Here is a 19656-nt window from a genome sequence, read left to right on the forward strand (position 1 = left end):
TCGACAGGTATGGATCGACTGCGCGGTTAGCGGTGTAACTAATGAAACGTACGGCGAATGTTGCCATGTGCTCACGAACTCTCTTCATGGCTTCATCGGTCTCTTTTCGTGTCACGCCCGGGTGTGTTCGCTAGGTCCGGAGCTGTAAACATAGTTGCATTAGCGCAGTGACATCGTGCGAGATGCCATTTACTTCGACATTTGGTGAATCTTGACTGTTTGCGCTAGCTTTGCAGTCGGTGTTGAGGTTCACTGCACTCGAGAACGTTATCGAACAACATCGAAAACATTCAACATCGCGTCCTTCGAATGATCGCTGACGCATAGCTTGCTTGCGCACCGTGCTTGCTGTTCAACTGGTTGATATGTGTAATACAAGTTGTGCGCGACGTCTTGATTCGGAACGCCAGGAGCCGCACGCACGGGCGAATCGGCGTGCGGTAGGTAAGGTGCATGATTGATATCACTACTTAATTGTTTCATTTCCTATTTCTTGTCTCTAATATTCGCAACGTTGCAATGAATTTCCAAATATTTTTCTGTGTTCCGACAAACAGTTCTTTTTTTGGCGTTTCCAGCGCGTAAACAGCTGGGGTTCGGTTTCTGCACTGGTGCACTCTTATTGAAACTACCTCGGCACGGTGCTTTATGTTCGTTTAATTAGAAATAGCACATCCCGGAATTTTTAAAGCGCATGCTACTGCAACGCAGTATGTATGTAGACCTAAGGCTCGCATAAAATCGACTCCCTCAATGCGCGGGATCTGCTTTCTTTTTTTTTTTTTTTTTTGCTGGAACCATTTCTCACCAAGTATACAGTATTTTAAGGGTACGCTCGCTGCAACGCAGCATTAGCAGCATTTTTTGCAACTAATTTAAAAATAGGCTTGATAGCATTGCCTTATACCAAGTTTATCAACAGAGTTCTACGCTTCTGTTTTGTGCAATGCCAAAGATCATGCCACATGCCTTCAAGGTATACCAGTAAACACTTATTATTTTAATAAATCTTCGATTTCGCTCTCGTGCGTGACACGCTTATAACTCGGATAGCACGCGTAATCTGTTCAACAGATCGAGGCAAAAACAGCCGAGCAAATAGAAATTTGGTATGTAGTTTTCAATATCGCTGACCATAGCGAACCGAAAAGGTGAAGTATCCTGTCGCATAAGATCTTTTCCAGCAAAGTTAGTGTAGTTCACTGCAGGAAGGAGTGTTATTCGAGAGGGGGGGGGGGGGCGAATTCGTTCAGGCCAACTATGCAGCCACGTAGAACAGCGCCCTTTGACATTAATTCTTCCCACACGGCAAACGAGATCCCCAGAGTAGCTCACCAGTAACGTTCGATTGATGGTGAGCTACTCTCTTCTGGCATCTGCATGCAGTGGCGTAGTCAGGGGGTGGCACACCGGGCCCGTGACCCCCCCCCCCCCCCCGGAAAAAATTTCTGCTGACGCCCGGTCTGCATGACGCGTTTAAGAAAGCTACGAAGTACTTCTGGGGACCGTTTTACTGCTAAATGTCCGGCCACTCTCTGCATTGAACGCGCCTGCAATAAAAGCGCTTGGAAGGGATATGGCGGCGAGAGGTCACGTGATGCGAGTAAGCCAATCGCGTCGGCGGCGGCGCGCGGAAAACAGATGCGATACTCTGAAATTTTTCCAGTGACTCTATCCTCATCTAAAGCCCCTATACTTCGTAAAAGTACCGCCATCTGCTCTCCCCTCCGCCGCCTCCTCTCCTGCGCGCTCTCGCGCGCGACGGCGGCGCCCCCTTGAACGCGCCACGCGGACGCGTGAAGCTTTCAGGCCGGTTGCGCGCTGGCGCTGCCACTTCAGCCACAGCTTTTCTAGTCCAGCCGTGGTCGCGTGCCATGTCTTGCATACGGCTGTGTGTAATGACTCTATTATTTCTGCGTTCATTTTCTCAGTTGGTGTAGGTGTGCGCACCATCTAATTCCCTTACAGCGCGCCAGGAGAGCTGCTGCAAGCAATGTACAATTTGTGGCAAATTGCATGTCGTTTACGGTTCTTTTCGGAGCGCAGCGTTTCCCCGTGTATTTAATGCATCGGCAAGAAATATTTACATGGCAGCTGTGATGTCAAGCCACGCCGTTTGGGAAGGAATAGTTCCCGTGCGTATAAACTATCTCTATCATATATAACTGCAGCAATGCCTACAATTCCCATGAAGGTGCTCGATCAAAATTTCATGACATTTCACATATGTTACTTCTCCTCCGCCTGCCCGCCGCGGTGATGTAGCGGTTTCGGCGCTCGCCTGCTGACCCGAAGGTCGCGTGTTCGGTCCAGGCCGCGGCGGTCGCAATTCGATAGAGGAGAAATGCTAGAGGCCCGCGTACTGTGCGATGTCAGTGCACGTTAAACAACACCAGATGGTCAAAATTTCATTTCCGGAGCCCTACACTACGGTGTGCCTCATAATCATATCGTGGTTTTGTGAAGTGGAAGATTTATGCCTCAATAAATTCAGTTGGTAGTCTGCGCTCGTCCTGTGTACTACTTCTTGTGTTCCGTCAACCGCGCAGTTTTTTACCATTCTATGTCATACCAACTAGCCCCCAACGCACTTTACTCAAGTTAGGTGGAAATCTTATCACAGCAGCAAAACACCATAAGCGTCGGAGAACGTTCTAAACATGAATGAACGTTTATTAAAATAAGCGCATGGCTGCGCTTTAATTGAAATTTTAAATTTATTGCTTTGATCTACTGCACGTCAAACATGCATCTGCTGCAACTACCGCAGCGTGTTGAAACTTATGCGCTAAACCTGTGACGCGATAATTCATGATGACACGCCGGCCGATGAGCCGCGGTCCACTGAACTAAAGCCCCACTCATGTTCCGAATTTGCAAAAAGTTCTGACTGTCACCCAAAAGTGGTTCGCCAAATTAGACAATATGATAGAGGAGCTGCACGCAAATGCACTGCTTTCGATAAATCCTGCGCGCTAGGTCCCTTTTTTTTTTTTTGCTATCGCACTTTCATTCCGACGCTCGCTCCGTCTTCGCCCTTCCATCCGCACATCACAATGAAAGGTTAGTAGAATATGTGGAACACAACCTAGTGTTCTAGCGCACGACATTCGTTCTTTCAGAGTTATTAATATGTGGGGTTTTACGTGCCAAAACTGTGATATGATCAGGAGGCACGCCGTAGTGGAGGCCTCCGAAAATGCCGACCATCTGGTGTTCAAGACAGTCACTTGCTCGAGAAAGTGACTGCCTTGGTGCATGACAAATAACACGAAATTTCGCGTGACATTGAGTAAGTAATACACCACATATCTCACACGGCAAAGCAAGACGCCTGTCAAGAGTAAAAGCGCACGAGCACTTATCTCACAAAGCCGCGCCGATCTCGGCTCGAAGTTTGCTCGACCGATTCTGTGGAGCCAGATTTTGCGACAACCTGCATTTTCTTTCCCGCACGGAATGCAAAAAAACTTTTTCCCATGGGTGTCACGGTTATGGCAGCCAAACGCACAGCAACCCGGCATCGCGACAATACGAGCGAGACGCACACGTACGCTTCAAACTTCGTGCACTTCACATGGGGCGAACACACAGCGCATGGCAAGTCGGAGCGTTCAACATGGCGCCGAGAGGCGAAGGAGACAAAATACCGAGGAAGAGGGCGCGCGCTACCACGTGACCGCAGTCGCCCTATCAGAGGCGTGGAGAGGAGGAAGCGGCGTAGATCAAGAGAAAGCTGTACTTTTCCGAAGGTATAGGGACTTTATCCTCATCCTGGGGAGCGGCGCTCCGCCGACCAGCTGCGTGTCGCCGAAGCGCGGGCGCACGTTCAGCATAGTTCAGCTAGACCATTTCTTGCAATATTTTTTTTGCTGCAGCTTAATTGTGCCCATGGAATATACTAATCGGTTCGATTAACAAGTTCTCACGTGCTTTCGTGCGCAAAGGCTTGCTTTGCCGAGGCACATGTATCAATGGAATGCATGGTAGTACGTGTGTAGGTTGTTTCTCAGGTGGAACGGCACCAACTGACATTGAAAGAACCAGTTTACTTTTTTTTCCAAATATTTTATTGGCATGAGCATAAAAAAAAAACTAAAACAGGGAAACGAAAGTGGTTATGAAAGCAAATAAATATGAAGAGTTGCTCAGGTAGGGAAATTATTTACATCTCATTTTCAAATGCTTCAGCTGCTCTTTTTTTGTTGTTCTCTCATTGTTAGTGGGCCTTCACAAAAAAGCGCAGCCGTAGAAGAATGTAAAACTTCACTATTTGGCAAGTAATTTGCTGTGCATGCTCTGTGCATGTTAGTGCAGGCAGCTGTACCCACGTAATGAAATCGGCAAAGTCGAGAATGCTTTGCTCGTGTAGCACACTATTTAATGAGAACTAACAGACAATAATGCCGGGGAAACTATACGGGATGTTATTTGTAGTAATTAGGATATAAATGTGAAGAAAAGTCCCTGCCGGCGGCAAGTTATCTTTTCGTCCACTTTACTTTCTTCACATTTATATCCTAATTATTACAAATAACATCCCGTACACTTTCCACGGCATTATTGTCTGTTAGAATTCTCATTAAATAGTGTGTTTCACACACACAAAAAAAAACGAGCCCTTAAGATCGAGTCATCTTCTTTGCTCGTGTAGCTTATTTACGCTGAAAAATGTCGTGAAGCTGTTCTCAAGGACGGTTATAATATCCTTAAGAGAGCCCGAAGGGTACATCAAACCTCAATTGTGGAAATTTGGTGTGGATTCAGAACAATGATCCACAGCACCGCGCTTTTCCACACAGAGCAGCAATGCTCATTACACTCATTACAGGAAGTCTTCCTCGGGATCTTTCTCACTGTGTACCCTGCCACACCAAAACGAGCCCTTGAAATTAACACTTCTTTCCTTCATTCATAGCGAGGGTCTCGTTCTGGCATACTTGATGCTTTCAGGTAGTATGCGAGGGATTATTGGTCAGCTGCCAGCTCGTAATAAGTTCACGTGCTACGTGACGCCAACAGGCAGAAAAAGAGTGTTCCACACTCGCCGTCATGGCTACTGGCGGCGCTGACTGACGCTCCCACGTTTAAATGCACATATATACCCTATAAAGTGGACGGGGGGATGGCCGCCGCGGTAGCTCAGTTGGTAGAGCATCGGACGCGTTATTCGAAGGTCGCAGGTTCGGTCCCTGCCCGCGGCAAGCTATCTTTTCGTCCACTTTTCTTTCTTCACAATTACCTTACATTTACTACTAAAAACATCCCCTATACTTTCCTTGGCATTATTGTCTGTTAGTTCTCATTAATATTGTGTATAACAAAGAAAACGAGCCCTTGAAATTAACACTTCTTTCCTTCATTCATAGCGAGGGTCTCGTTCTGGCAGACTTGATGCTTTCAGGTAGTATGCGAGGGATTATTGGTCAGCTGCCAGCTCGTAATAAGTTCACGTGCTACGTGACGCCAACAGGCAGAAAAAGAGTGTTCCACACTCGCCGTCATGGCTACTGGCGGCGCTGACTGACGCTCCCACGTTTAATTGCACATATATACCCTATAAAGTGGACGGGGGGATGGCCGCCGCGGTAGCTCAGTTGGTAGAGCATCGGACGCGTTATTCGAAGGTCGCAGGTTCGGTCCCTGCCCGCGGCAAGCTATCTTTTCGTCCACTTTTCTTTCTTCACAATTACCTTACATTTACTACTAAAAACATCCCCTATACTTTCCTTGGCTTATTGTCTGTTAGTTCTCATTAATATTGTGTATAACAAAGAAAACGAGCCCTTGAAATTAACACTTCTTTCCTACACCATGAATAAGCATTTCCTGGCTTTTTGCCGTCACAGAAGACGCGTGGTCCGAACTGATATTGCGCAAAGCGCTTGCAGTGCATGTTGAGCATCACCAAACATTCCTCCACCAATCAAATTATCCAGTACAGCAATCTTGCTTTCCGTTTGTACCTCAGGAAGAGAAGCCGGAGCAGTGATAACTTCTGAGGCACAATTTCCTGATTTATGTGGCTTTGCAATGTTATAAAATGCTAGCGAACTATCACTAAAAATTCTGCTGCAGTTGGATTGTCATTCGTTCCTGGCCCCAGATTGATCAGGTGAGGTCCACGTAGTCCAGCAAACACGCCGTTGCAGTTGTGGTCGTAGTGACACAACGGACAATCCGCAGCACCACAACACAACGAACAAGCAGGCGAGAGCAATGAGCGGGTGACATTCCGAAAGCGCGCAGCGGCCCCTGCGGGGTCATTTAGAAAGCGTCAACCCCTCCCCATACGGTGCGCCATGCGGACGGTAGACTAGCCAGTATTCAAGGGACCATAGATTCACAGTGCGGTATGCCGACTTCCTTTGCGCCGGGCTGCAAGAGCGGCTACCGCAACGACGACTCCGCTTCACGATACTTCTTCGGACCTGCAAAAGACCCTATACGCAATTCAAGCTTTGCATCGCAAAGATAGAAAGCTTACTGCGAAATGCAAGGTCTGTGACGTTCATTTTCAGAGTGACGATATTGTAAACCACTATTGTCGTGTCGTGGCGGGACAAGAAGTTTTGATCCCACGTGGAAAGTGGGAACTCGCGCCCGGTGCCGTGCCGCGCTTGTTCCCAGTATTTCCACCCCACATTTCAAAGCCATAATGTTCGGGGTTTAGGCGCAAATCCCCCCCCCCCCCCCAAAAAAAAAAAAAAAAACGCACGGCGTCTCGCGAAAGCCCAGTGCCCAATTTGGAGGAGCCGCCAGAAATAGAACAGCAAAACGAAAGGCAGGCGATTACCTATATGCGCTACCGAGACTGAGAGTTGCATCACACTAACATTCGATCAGTTGTCAGCTGTCGCTATGCCTTCAAAGCAGTGGATTTTCGAGAGATTTTACGACGAGGTATTGAACAAGATGTGCGGAATATTTTACACTCGCCGGCTCGGGAACGGGCTGCTCAGCGCAAAAATTTGACACGGTACACATAGAAAAGACGAGGACCAGCGCTGGTCCTCGTCTTTTCTATGTGTACCGTGTCAAATTTTTTGCGCTGAGCAGTTTAATAATGGAATACCAACTAGCCCAATCCCACACTTTGCTTCGGGAACTGAGACTTACTTGAGCAAAAGGTAATTGTAGTTGACGAGCAGTTTAACTGCGTAGTAACCGGCTACAGCACGAAACGCAAACGGCTGTCGTACAGTGTAAGAAGTGCTGCGCGCATGGAACGAGTCAATACTGACGACTCTTCTAGCGACAGGGTAAGCGCGAATAACTGCTCGGTGCTCACATCACGGCCAATCTGTTCGAATTGTTTAAGGCACCGTAGAAGGATGCGACGTAGAAAGACGAGACACCAAAAATAAAACTATCCGCTGAAAAAATTGCTCAGAGACGACATCTATTCGATGTAATCGCACGCTGAGATTTCATTTACCGAGTTCTCGTAAAATTTTCCGATTTTGGGTCAGTATCCCTTTAACCGTCGCGAAAACGTGCCTTGTAAACATTACAAAGCATTGGTGATGTTTTTCCAGAAAGTTTTTTTCAATAAATTGTAGAAACATGAGTACTGTTTTTCTAGAACGTTTTTGTATCTCGAGTAAGTACGCTTCTTTGTACACTATAAAGGCTTTCACAAACGTGTTCGGTTGTTCTTGGTCTAGATAAGACGGCAGCGGCTAAAATTGTGGTGGTAGTTATAAAAATTACTCGGAAAACCCTCATTCGCTTAGAAACTCCTATGCTTGGAAGTTAAGCGCAATGTAGACAGCTCAAATATTGTCACAGGGTCGTGACGTCGACGAAGGCAGCAGTCAGCAGGTCCGAGATGAAACTCTTTATTTGGCCGAACTTGTGGCCGGGAAACCGAAAGTCAAACTACAGCAATACACTGATAGCGGCGAACAGAGCATCGATCAACTGACCAGCGGTCAAGCGCGTCGGCTTTTATACAGGCGCTATCGAACTGTCCAGCGATATCGCTGGTGGCGGCGTTATCTCTCGACAAAGCTGGAACATTCGCGTACAGCGCGCAATCCTACCAAAACGATCTATTACAATCGCGAAGCTTCTCGAACACTGCTTCGCGGACAGCGTCGAGCGTTGATAACCGTCCTTGCTGGTCAAACCCGAATACATCAAAATAAAACAAGAAGTGGGCGTGGCAATATAGACCGAACATCGATTCTTAGCCTTGAACAACGCACGCGGGCCAATGCATACAGACGACCTTATGCATATCCACCTAAGTATCCACCTAACTAGTACAATAAGAAAGTTGCTGCGCGGCGGACCGCAGCCTTATGCCGTGCCAGCAGACGACGCGCCGATAGTAGCGCAAGACGGAACTGCAGCGCCGCTAGTTCTCGCGACCGCCGTTCGGACCACCCTCATCCGCTAGCGGAGATACGGAGCTTGGAAACTGAGTTTGTTCTAGTAACGTTGCGCAGTGGAGCGCGGACGCCACCACTGCCGCCGGACACAGCCCCGAGCAAAAGCTGCTTCGCATCTAAAAAATAAATAAATAATCTCCATACCAACTCCTCTACCCTTCTCCGCCCCTTCCCGCACACGCATTTGCATGATGCATCTGTCGAACAAAGAACTCCCCTGCAGGTTAAAGAGATACTAAACGTAAAAACGATTCTTCTCGTATTTTTAGATTACTCTTTCGCGATACCAAAAACACCACGCTTGCTGCGAGACGACGCTTGGTAAGCGAGAAGACGCGCAAAAAGAAAATGCGGTTGGCGATGCAACCACGAAGTTCCCGCACCAGTCGCCATGACGTCATAAATTTTCACGGTGTCTACTAGGGCTTCAAATCAAGGCTTCGACGGACACCCGTCTGGTCGGGAAGAATCATTGAATAAAAAGACGACGACGCCGACCACAAGAGAATCAATATGTATTGACGTTTCGGCACCCAGAACGGGAGCCTTGTTCGCAATAAAAACTACTACTACGGCTTACGTAATAAATAATCGGTAAAAATGAAGTACATTGTCTTCTGAGGGAGCCAGAGACGTAACTCACCAAAAGTATACCAAAAGTAACATACTTTGAAATCCTTGACGTCGCCATCGGAGATTTAGGCGGGAAATTTAAAAGTGAAGTTTTTCACATTAATTTTCTAATCTATTTCCATTTTGTAGCAAGTTCGACAGCTGAGCTAGTTGGTAAGGTTCCATAATATTTTAAGCAGCGCAAAAAACAGGACGACGGACAAGAAGTTGACACACGAACGCGCGTGTCAACTTCTTGTCCGTCGTCCCGTCTTTTGCGCTGCTTAAAATATTATTTCCATTTCATTTATTTACCCTAAGAGCCCAGTATAGGGCATTAAATAGGGTTGGATAGCAAGCAGTGATTTTGCTAGCACTATTAATAAACCTATGGCGGTGAAATAAACAACACTACAGTTTTCAGAGTACAATTCGTCAGTCTAAACTAATTTATTGTTTCCTATTAGTGTCCCTTTAAGAAGTTTCCTGAGAAGGAGACGCCTGAGCAAGTCCAAGGCGGGAAGACAGATGCGAAGTACATGTAGGTGAGTATAGGGCCAGATGTTTCGTTACCGCATACATACATATGTTGGTGTTGCAGGACACTTGACGTTGTAAAGCACATTGCGTGCAGGTGCTTGTAATCGCGCGCTGAAAGTTTTACCGGAACTACTAATTACAATTAGTGATGAAAAATCGTGGAACATGGAATGTCGCAGGAACCTGTTCTTATGTTAGTTTGGTAAAGCTTCTGTATACTTTCATGAATTTTCGTGCATTCCGCAGGCTTTGTTATCTTCTCGCTTTTTAAAAAGACATTGATTACCTCGTTATTGCTCCGAAATAAAAGTAAATAAATAAAAAGGCTTTAAAAAGCGCTTCAAGAAAATAAAAACGTGATATGTCATGAGTAGTGAAACAAGTGTTAAAAGAAAGGCAGAGAAAGAAAAAAATTGCGGGCAGTTTGCACAAAGTCGCGCAAGGCTTGGCACATCGAAGCCCGGGCCCGTCGCCGCTCGTACTCCCCGTCGACCGACACGTCTAACTTCGAGATGCGCGGCTTCCTCCTCGGCAGTACGCAGCCAGGCTATGAAGAGGTTGCGCGCGATGTCTCCGTCTGTGGGCGTGGCTTAGCTGATGCGACTTCAATATTAGAAGCGTATGAAACATACCACTGTCCGGTGCGTCAAGTGCATCGAGTACTTGTGCACGACAGAAGTGCACAGATGTGCGACAGAATGCGACTATCGACGCATTTTGGAAATCCGAGCTTATATGCGTTTCACACATATTCGGAGGCAGGATCGAGGTCCTTAAATTTGCGAAAACGTTTGTCACACGGAAGACGCTCCTCAAGCAAAAATTCCATCTTCCGCATTCTGCACCGTTCATTAGTGGAGATCGACGTACTTACAATATTACTTAATTCCTCGCCATTAATCTATTATCAGTGAAACCTGGTACCACAGGATTGGCATTCAGATGCTGGCTTGGTTTCTGCCCTTCGAGGGAATGGGATTTGCGGTCTTCTTGCATGCATCTCAGCAGCTGTGGGTGATATTTTCAGTAGGTCGCTACAGTTGCACGAAACTTAATTAATAGGGCGGGTGAATGCAGGCTCTAAATCCACACTGCGACGTAAATATCGAAAATCGCCACTTACAAACGGACTCGGCATTTTCTCGTAAGGTCCAACCTCGTCTTTGTTGCGGGTTACGTGCGTGTGCACGAGAAAAGCGCCAGCACGGGGAAGGATAATCGTAAAAATAAATAAATAAATAAATAAATAAATAAATAAATATGGCTAAGCGGAAAATGGGTAAGAATAAATGACTATGTGGTTAGTGCTGTTTTATCCCCATCCTGATATCTTTAGTTTTGTGTAAATGTAAGTGTACTGTACAGTTCGATTAGAGGTGGACTCAACTTCCTTCTCTCCCTCAAATAAAATCCTGGCTTCGCCCACTATTATTCCCACTATTATTTGTTCCTCAGGGGCGTAGCCATAAATTTGGGGGGGGGGGGGGGTTCAACCATACCTTATGTATGTTCGTGCGTGCGTTTGTATGTGGGCGTGCATATATACGCAAGCAAAACTGAAAAATTTTTTTTTTGGGGGGGGGGGTTGAACCCCCCCCCCCCCAACTTCCCCTTGGTTACACCCCTGTTATTCCTTCTTCTTCTCATGGGACTTTTCTTGTGTTATTTAATGATAGTTATTTAGTTTCGTTTGGAAAGCCCACAAAGAATGCCGATATCAGTGCCTCGGCCTACATACACTGGGCTAGGTGCACTTTTTTATTTTTGAAATAATTTAATTTGGAAATACTATTTGCGCACTACCGACCAGGTGTCTGCGAAGGCGTTTTCTCTTGTTTCAGCCGAATCACTGCGCATTTTTTTTTATTTAGCGCCTAACGCAACGTCTCTTGGCAACATTGTATCAAACATGGCGGCCTCCATGGAAACTGTTGTGCGTGGTTTCGGCGCGTTCAGAGAACAACTCACTCGTCGTTTTTTCTTATATCTAGAGTGAAACTTACGTGCAGAGATAAGTGCTTCATGCCCGTGTGACGATTTGGAGTCCACTACCGCTTTCGAAGTACTACTAGATGTCAGCTCGTCTTTGTTATAATGAAGCTGAAACATCTCAAGAGCATATTAGATGATGTCGAATCTTTTGATTCTCCGAACGTTCACTTGGAGCAATACCCCACGCCACCGGACATTGCAGGTGCGCTCACACTTTCCGTTTACGTAAAATTTGAAAAAGTCGTTCGCCCTGCACACGTCATTTGTTTCAACACATTTTTATGCCCGCGATTGCTAACGACGAGGCAGGGCTGGTCGTTTGAAAACACTATGTGCTGCTTCATACCGCAATTAAACACAACAGAGCACACCCGTGTCTACTTATATGCAATTAGGATTGTCATGTTTCCATGTTGCTTGATTCTACGCAGCACACATGATGCACCATGTGTTCAGCCAAGGGGATATCGAAGGCAAATTGGTGGCCGATCTTGGTTGCGGTGCGGGAATATTGAGCATAGGCGCTGCGGTTCTGAATGCAGGGTGAGTTTTCCTGTTCAATATACGTCTCTGAAAAACGCAAGCATAAGGTTATAGTATTGCTGTGAAGCAATTACCACTTAAGTATAGGTTGCCATTGTGCAAATACTGACATATTGATGCTATGGTGCAGGGGTGTAGCCAGTGGTGGACTATCTCCCCCACCCTCTCCTTTTTTGGGGGGCATTTTTCTCGAAACAGTACTCCTGGCTAAGCCCCTCCTGTGTGAGTGATGCCAGCGCTAGATTTTCAGCAGCGCGTAACTTAAACCCGAAACTTTTAATAAACTAGATGCGAATGTGTATATATTATTAGAGTTTCCGGAATGCTCACGGCAGCGACACTTTCAGTGCGCGCTACTTTTCTTTTTAAAATACCGTTTGCCCCATTAAGATTTTGGGACCATGTACGTTTAGAGCTCGTCTGTCGATTTTAATGTCCACCAATAATGTATGTGCTTTGACAAGGCTACTGAAGTTGTCGAGTGCACTTTTTTTTAGCTGAATGTAAAACACACTTTCGCGCTGTGTTTTCTGCCAGGCTTACAGTGGGATTTGACGTCGATGCTGTTGCCCTGCAAGTCTGCTTGCAAAACTGCACGGACATGGAAATAGGTGCCGTGGACATGATACAATGGGACCTCACTCGGCCACCAGACCCGCGATGGCGAGGTGCATTTGACACTGTTGTTATGAACCCTCCGTTCGGCACTAGGACAAAGGGTAAGTAAAAAAAAAATATATGATAGCCAGTACTGGATCAAAACGTAACTTTACAGAGTGGCAACCATTCACCAAACTCGTCTGTTTGTTTCGGTTTATTAGCTAACCTGGGTTTCAGGATTACACATTAGGTCTCCAGTTCGTGCTATGCTGATTGTTACAGTGTAGCGCGAAGACACAAGTACAAAGATACGGAGACGTACAACACAGGCGCTCCGTCTCACTCTCCGTGTCTTTGCACTGCACTATGATGATCAGCGAAGACCAACTAGCCCAACAAAACGACCTCCTCCAAAATTGTGCTATGCACTTAAGTTGCAAAGACATATGGTCAGTCATTTGTAGTCCACACACGTCCTAGGAATACAGACATAGTCCAGGAACAACCATCTCTGCTGCAGTTTGGTTTTGATTAATGGGACGTAGAGTGTGATATGATGGTAAACTTAGTATACTTGTAAAGCAAAAATTGTGGCATAATCTCTGAGGAAAGGGTAAAGCAGTAACCTCGCTATTTGTATCAAGCACAGTACAATCCAGGAAACAGTCGCATCATAGCAAAAAAATAAATGTATGGTTCAGAAGGCAGTAAGTGTATGTCAGCAAGTTTTCTAACTCGTCATGCTTCTTCATCGTAGCAGTTTCTTCCATTGTCTGCCGTCATGCTTGTTAGATCACTGCCCCATTCAAAGGGGTAGTTTTCATAGCTTCTGTCGCACATTGAAAGCATAAGAATCATTCAGATTCAAATACTAAAGGATGCTCAGTATAATTATCATTCCTGTAACAGTATTTTCATTGTTAGAATAAGATTTGCTTAAAACATTTCGCCATATACCCATTTTAAGAAGCCATTTTTGCAGGTCTTGACGTGGTTTTTTTGAAAGCCGCACTCTTCATGTCATCAGGTTCTGTGTACAGTTTACATAAGACTTCAACGAGAGATGTAAGTCCATGTTTACCTTATATTGCAGTAAACAAGGGTATGTCTCATGTTAGCAAGTTTCAAATGGGAACATTGTAGTTTAAATTGCACCATCAATGCCAGTCTGACTTAAGGTATTTAGCCATACCTGCTCAGTATTTTGTACTGTTCGCTTGTGTCCGATTTCTTACTGGTTTGAGGAATTTCATTTGAGTGTTCCATGAACTATTTGGACATGCTTGACTTTTGAGAAAATTACATAATAAAATGATAGTTCTTAGTACATCAGCATATCGAAAGTTAGCATGGAAATCGTACTATAGATGAAGAAAACAAATTTGGTGAGGTAGTATTTTTATTCTTGTTTCTATATATGAACGTTTTTACTGTTTCTCTCGCACTGTTGTGTACCAACAATTTTAAATAAAAGGCAAGAGACGGAAGATGTACTGCAGTGACGTTAACAAACCTCTAGTCCTGTAAAGTGCAATATGTAGCATTGTTATGATACTGCTACCTTGTACTCTGTGTTACAATGCAAGCTTCACTTTTAAAGACAATTTCTGTGTTCCTTGTATCTGGGCAGTCTAAGGAGCTTAATGGCAACTCTATGTTTCACTCCAATTGCTTTATCTGAACATAAACCTGATTTGTGGCAATGCTTTGTTTACAGCCATTGTTTGCAAAGATTCAGCATTTTTCTTAGAAAATGCACAGGCTTCTGGCCCATTGTTGTTAAAGGCTTCCATTATGAGCTATTTCTGCAACCCTAAATAAATGGGCAAAACAAGGCAGTATCTGTGTGTTGCTTCGGACACTGATTGTATTGCTCCACCTCACACCTGAGGGAGGAAGATTGTCCCATTTTAAATAATGTGCTGGTGTCCTAGTATGACCATGTCACAGAGCTTTTGAAAACTCTGAAACCGTAAAACTTAACTGGAATTTCCTTTTGGCTCCAAATGACCAATTGGTTCTTCAGTTTAACAGTATCTTCAAAATGCCTTCTTTTGTGGCACAAGTTTTAAATTTCTCTGTAGCACACCGTTAAAGACAAAATCTTTGAGCCAAACGACTCTGAAGAATTTTCTTGACAGATCGTCTTAGGTATGCTGGCCTTACCATTAGGCTACCCAAATTTTGGTGCGTCATAGATTTTTCAGTGAGTCTATATGAATTCCATCAAGGTATACTGAAAGTGCAAAATTATATCCCTAAAGCAGATCGTTTTCTGTGTGCTTTGAAGGAACAACCTCAGGGCCATTTTTATAAGCAAGTTGTTGTCACAGTGCCCTCGTATTTTACCGTCACATAAGTTACCTTCAAAGTGTTCTCATAGGTTTCTGTTTTTTTGGTATATGAATCGCTTCTGCTAAATTTAATGGTGACGCTCCTTCTTTGACACTTATGAAACAGTGGTGTCACTGGATTTAGCCCTCAATCTTAGAAATGTAAGTTAGAAGGGTGTCCTTTTTTCATTTTTCAGCATATTAAGAAGAAAGCTGACGAATGGGGTGTCAACTGCAGAGTTGTGGCGGAACTTCGCTATAACATCGATCGATTGTACACATTTCACAAGCGTGACTCAGCGGATGTTGCCGTTGACTTTGTCCATTTCTCACCACGCAAAGTCCCAGGGAGCTTATAGATTGCAGGACATCCTGTTACAACTTATATGGCCATTATTACACGCAAGTAACACATTTCACAATTGAGGATGTAAAAAACAGTTTATTTGGCAATGTTTACAAACATGGGGTCATGATTCTAAGTTGCATATATACAAAAGCAAGCCATGCATCTTAAGAACTTGTGGGCATGAGTCATATCTACGTCAGCAAGTTCTACTGATTACAAAACAACTCACAAATCACTATATATAACACATTTAACAATAGGGTACTGTAAGTATGCTTTATCACTTTTCAGTTTGCAAAGCTTAGTATGTCTGCGGTTTTTAGCTTTCAGCGTGACACATCGGAAGGCCTACAAGAAAACCAAGTGTCATTTCATTGCTTTTTAGGACTGATATGTGTTTGAAAAGAAACAACTTGAAAAGAAACAATAGTCTTTGTACCAACTCTTGCTGGTGACCAGTAAAAATGGCTTGTCGAAGCTGTCTTGTAACACTGACGACATATATTAGCTTTGTTACTGGGAAAACTCGTCTCATGCTAATAAATGAAAAACAAGTATTTACATATAGAAACATGTTCTCAACCGTTTCCTAATGACTTTATAAAAAGCAAGTAGAGTAATAGAAGTAGTAAAGGTGTTCAAGAGTTTTTGAATACGTGACATCAGTAATATTTGTACTTTGTTTTTATGATTTCATGACATTTTTGTGAATCAGAGTGTTCAGTCATGTGACCTAGTAAGTGCAGATGCAAGATATAAAAAACAATCTGTCTGCATGATTGGCTAACAGGTCATTCTGCATACGGTCACCACATCTATTTATTCACTTCACCGGTTCAATATTATTGATGGGCTCAGAATCAGGTATGTAAAGTGTTAATTGAGGTACACTTTACAACATGCCACTAACTCATCTAATGGTGTTGGTGGTTTGTACTTCTCACATGGTTATTGCCAAGTTCTGACAGTTGATTTTGCACGTATATTGTATATAAAATAAATGTAACGTTAAAATAATTTTTTACATGTTGCTCCAACGCTGTGACAGCTTAATATGCGCCTGTCTAATAAGAAGAGAGGACACTGAACAGGTGTATGTGTATAGAAGAAGCAAATAGTACAGGCAGATGGCTGTTTCACATGCTATGACTGCAGCAAAAAAAATCGTTCCATCCGCTCTATTCGCTCTGTTCGCAATCGCCGCTAGTGGCGGTTTCATTTCGCATGGGCTGCGAATGGGCTGCCATTTTCGCTCTGCGACTGCCGCGGTGCACAGTGTTGCTTGCTGCTATTCTTTGGGGTAGACACTGCATAATTTTTCAAATGTAGTGTAACAATTTACGCGTTATGATACCATAATGTCTTCATGAATGGTTGTGAAGAGCACATGTTTTTTGTCATTTAGAAATGCTTTCCAATCAAAATTCATTTCTAAGTGTGCAACAGCGACCATAACCAAAACAAACTCATCAACGAAATTTTGATGCCTCGACCGGCTCGACGCAATTTCGACGGGGCCTGACCAAAAAAATCACTCCACCCCTGCGAACGAAGCGAAAAATCTTCAAAATTTTGGTCGCTCTCCGCTGACCATTGCAGCGAGAGAGATTGGCCTGTTTTTTGCCGCGAGTGAATTCGCAGCCTGAAAATTGCTGTGTTTCGCGTCATGTGAAACGGCCTGGAGACCTGATGCCAGATTTTAGCACTTGCAATCAATATGTACAACATCCTGTTAATAAAAGAAAAACAAGTTCGCAAAGTTTTGCACAGGGTAATTCTATTATTGTTTTTGAGCTGTATAATACTGTTTTTTACCACAGAAAAAAAAAAAAGATTGCCTGAAACCATAACATGTTGCTCAGTTCTGCTACTCACTGCTCCACTAACATGACTGGAGTTTGCATTCATATGCATTTCACATGGTTTGAAGATAAGCGTAAAGACACAGGTGGCTATTTACAGAGGCATGTATACACACTACACAAGAAAACATGCAAAGGTTCTAGTGTTCACAGTGACAATAATGGCAAAAACACAGCCTAAAAAATTGTTGTGGTTGCTGGCCTTTAATCATGAGCAAATATGAAATGAACTGCAAGAGTATCAGGGCACTACAAAGAAATACCATCTAAAAAGCCAGCGAGAACTTCTCATGAAGCAATGAAAGATTACCCGTCTCCTTGTGTTCTTTAGCGCACTGAGGAAGTCTGTGCGTGGAACTTAATCAGTCTCTGCCTCCTTCCTATCACAGTAGTGATTGAAAGGGAACAAATGTTTCTCATACCTCACCATTGGTGTACACCCAAAATATCCTTTGTTTTCCCAATCTATCTATTACAGTAGTTGCCTATATCAGTCATTCCAACTGTGTGTTATTTCATGCAGGTGGCCTAGCACCCTGAATGCAATGTCTAGCTGCATTTCATATAGTGGCATTTTTTTTTACATTGTGTGTAACCTCAGTGTCTGACAGCACAACCATGCTGATGCTTTGAAGGTTTTGTAAAGTGTAATTCATTGAACTTATGCACGGTGCAGGGCCTCAATAATGGTAATGACTGAGAGGATGCCATGTCATTTGCTTGTTTCTAGACAGCCAAGTATGTTGTCATGTTTGGACTAGCAATTGGCAGACTGACAACTCACTGTATGTGATAAAACACTGCACATTGCAATAATATGTGCCAAAATGAGAAAGAACATTCCTTCAATTTCTGGCATACTATGATGATGATTAATTGAATGAAGACATTATTTATGAAAGCAAAATTGTATGCCTATGGGATTAATAAAAATATGATTCTTGATCCGACACCGATCAGCTGAAGAGTCAATGTGCAGGCTTCTTTGAAATATTACTTAAGTTCTCTGATTTTACTTACACATGTAGTGCTCACATGCATCAAAGTGCTGTATGAATCTTAGCCCTGCTTTTGCACTTTGACAGCTGCACTTAAAGGAGGCTTTACACCAGCACGTGTGAATCACCCAAACCAATAATGCAGTAAAAGTAATTTGTGGGAAGCATGTTTTCTAAAGTAAATTTTTCTTTGTACCGGATCTTATTCACTTCAGAAGACATGGCTAACGGCTGTTAACGGTTCCATAAAGGACAAGGGCAGCACTGATCTCTGGATACGATATGTTTATCGCGTCGAAAGGCTATTGTGAAGTCTATTGAAGCCAGTGGCTGGCTGTGATATGGGTCTTCAAACTAGCCTTCCTATGGACAACAGTTATCGGCGCAGGGCTCAGTTTTCTTGTGTGGCAGCCCAAGCTCGGAGTCAGCGTGCTCACTCATGGCAGCGTGCCATGGCATTCGGCTTCAATCTTTGACTGTTGCTCAATGAAAAATGCAAGGATTGATATCCACAAAAAATATTCCCCGAGCATCGCAAGGCCTGGTGCACAAGTCTATTACAGATTGTCCCACTAGAGTCACTGGAAAAGGCTTTCAAGATTTTGATAAGCGGCAAAGGCCTGCTTGACTTGCATGCACATGAACAAAGAATGGCTTTCATGGTTTAGAAGCCGATGGCTCACATAAGGCCTTCTTCAGTGACTCTAGCACGACCCACGCATATGCAGAGATCAGTGGGTAACTGCCCAAAGAATGCCATCACAACCATACGAGCCCATTACCGGCGCATTGAGCACCTACAGTCGCTGGCCACCAGGTTTTCGATGGTGGTCGTCATGACACTGTCTTCGTCCAGATATGTCAAGTTGAGGGGAACGTACTTCGCCCAGTTGCAGCTGGATACCTGCAAAATAATGCGATCAGAACAATAAAGAAATATGTGTGCTTTGGTACATGATTGTCATGATCGCCAGCAAAGGCATTACTTTTCCATATTCCCTGGGGGTGAGTTGAACTGATTGCATTATAGTTGCGATCAAAATTTGAAAGCTAATCTGTGCAAAACTCTTTGCAGCATGTCCCAAATAACAAAATGCAGCTTGTAAATCGGGCTAAGGAGTTTGCGGTTGGGGGGAAGGGAGAGGGGGAAGCTGTGTGCTAAGTGATTTCAAGTCATGAACGGCAGGCACATATCAGCGTGACATCGCGTCAGAGAGCTCATGGAGGCGCAATCATGGCTGGCGTTAAAGATGAAGCGATATTTAGCGCAATGTAACACGAGGACAAGGAGGACACAACACGTGCGCTAACGTTCGCACGTGTTGTGTCCTTCTTGTCCTTGTAACATATCCGACCTTGTAACATATTTACTGCTATGGCAAATATATGGATACTTCAGATGCACAGTCGCTCTCGACGTCGCCGTCGCCG

At 44.3% G+C, this 19656-nt stretch overlaps 2 protein-coding genes across 3 annotated transcripts in view; one reads left to right on the forward strand and one right to left on the reverse strand.

Annotated features, from left to right (window-relative positions):
* Positions 1 to 11457: 11457 nt before the first annotated feature.
* Positions 11458 to 17129, forward strand: LOC119388067 (rRNA N6-adenosine-methyltransferase METTL5). Its single transcript, XM_037655683.2, has 5 exons — positions 11458 to 11742; positions 11972 to 12083; positions 12621 to 12802; positions 13666 to 13748; positions 15214 to 17129. The coding sequence occupies exons 1-5, from the start codon at positions 11643 to 11645 to the stop codon at positions 15373 to 15375; spliced, it is 639 nt and encodes a 212-aa protein (XP_037511611.1). The 5' UTR covers positions 11458 to 11642; the 3' UTR covers positions 15376 to 17129.
* Positions 15449 to 19656, reverse strand: part of LOC119388066 (bone morphogenetic protein 4) — a 30346-nt gene continuing 26138 nt past the window's right edge. For both annotated transcript variants that reach the window (XM_037655682.2, XM_037655681.2), the window contains exon 8: positions 15449 to 19129. In XM_037655682.2, coding sequence (XP_037511610.1) covers positions 19004 to 19129 — 126 coding nt within the window. In that variant the 3' untranslated portion in view covers positions 15449 to 19003. The remainder of the gene's footprint in view (positions 19130 to 19656) is intronic.

The sequence above is a fragment of the Rhipicephalus sanguineus genome, chromosome 3 (genome assembly GCF_013339695.2).
Source record: "Rhipicephalus sanguineus isolate Rsan-2018 chromosome 3, BIME_Rsan_1.4, whole genome shotgun sequence".
NCBI lineage: Eukaryota > Metazoa > Arthropoda > Arachnida > Ixodida > Ixodidae > Rhipicephalus > Rhipicephalus sanguineus.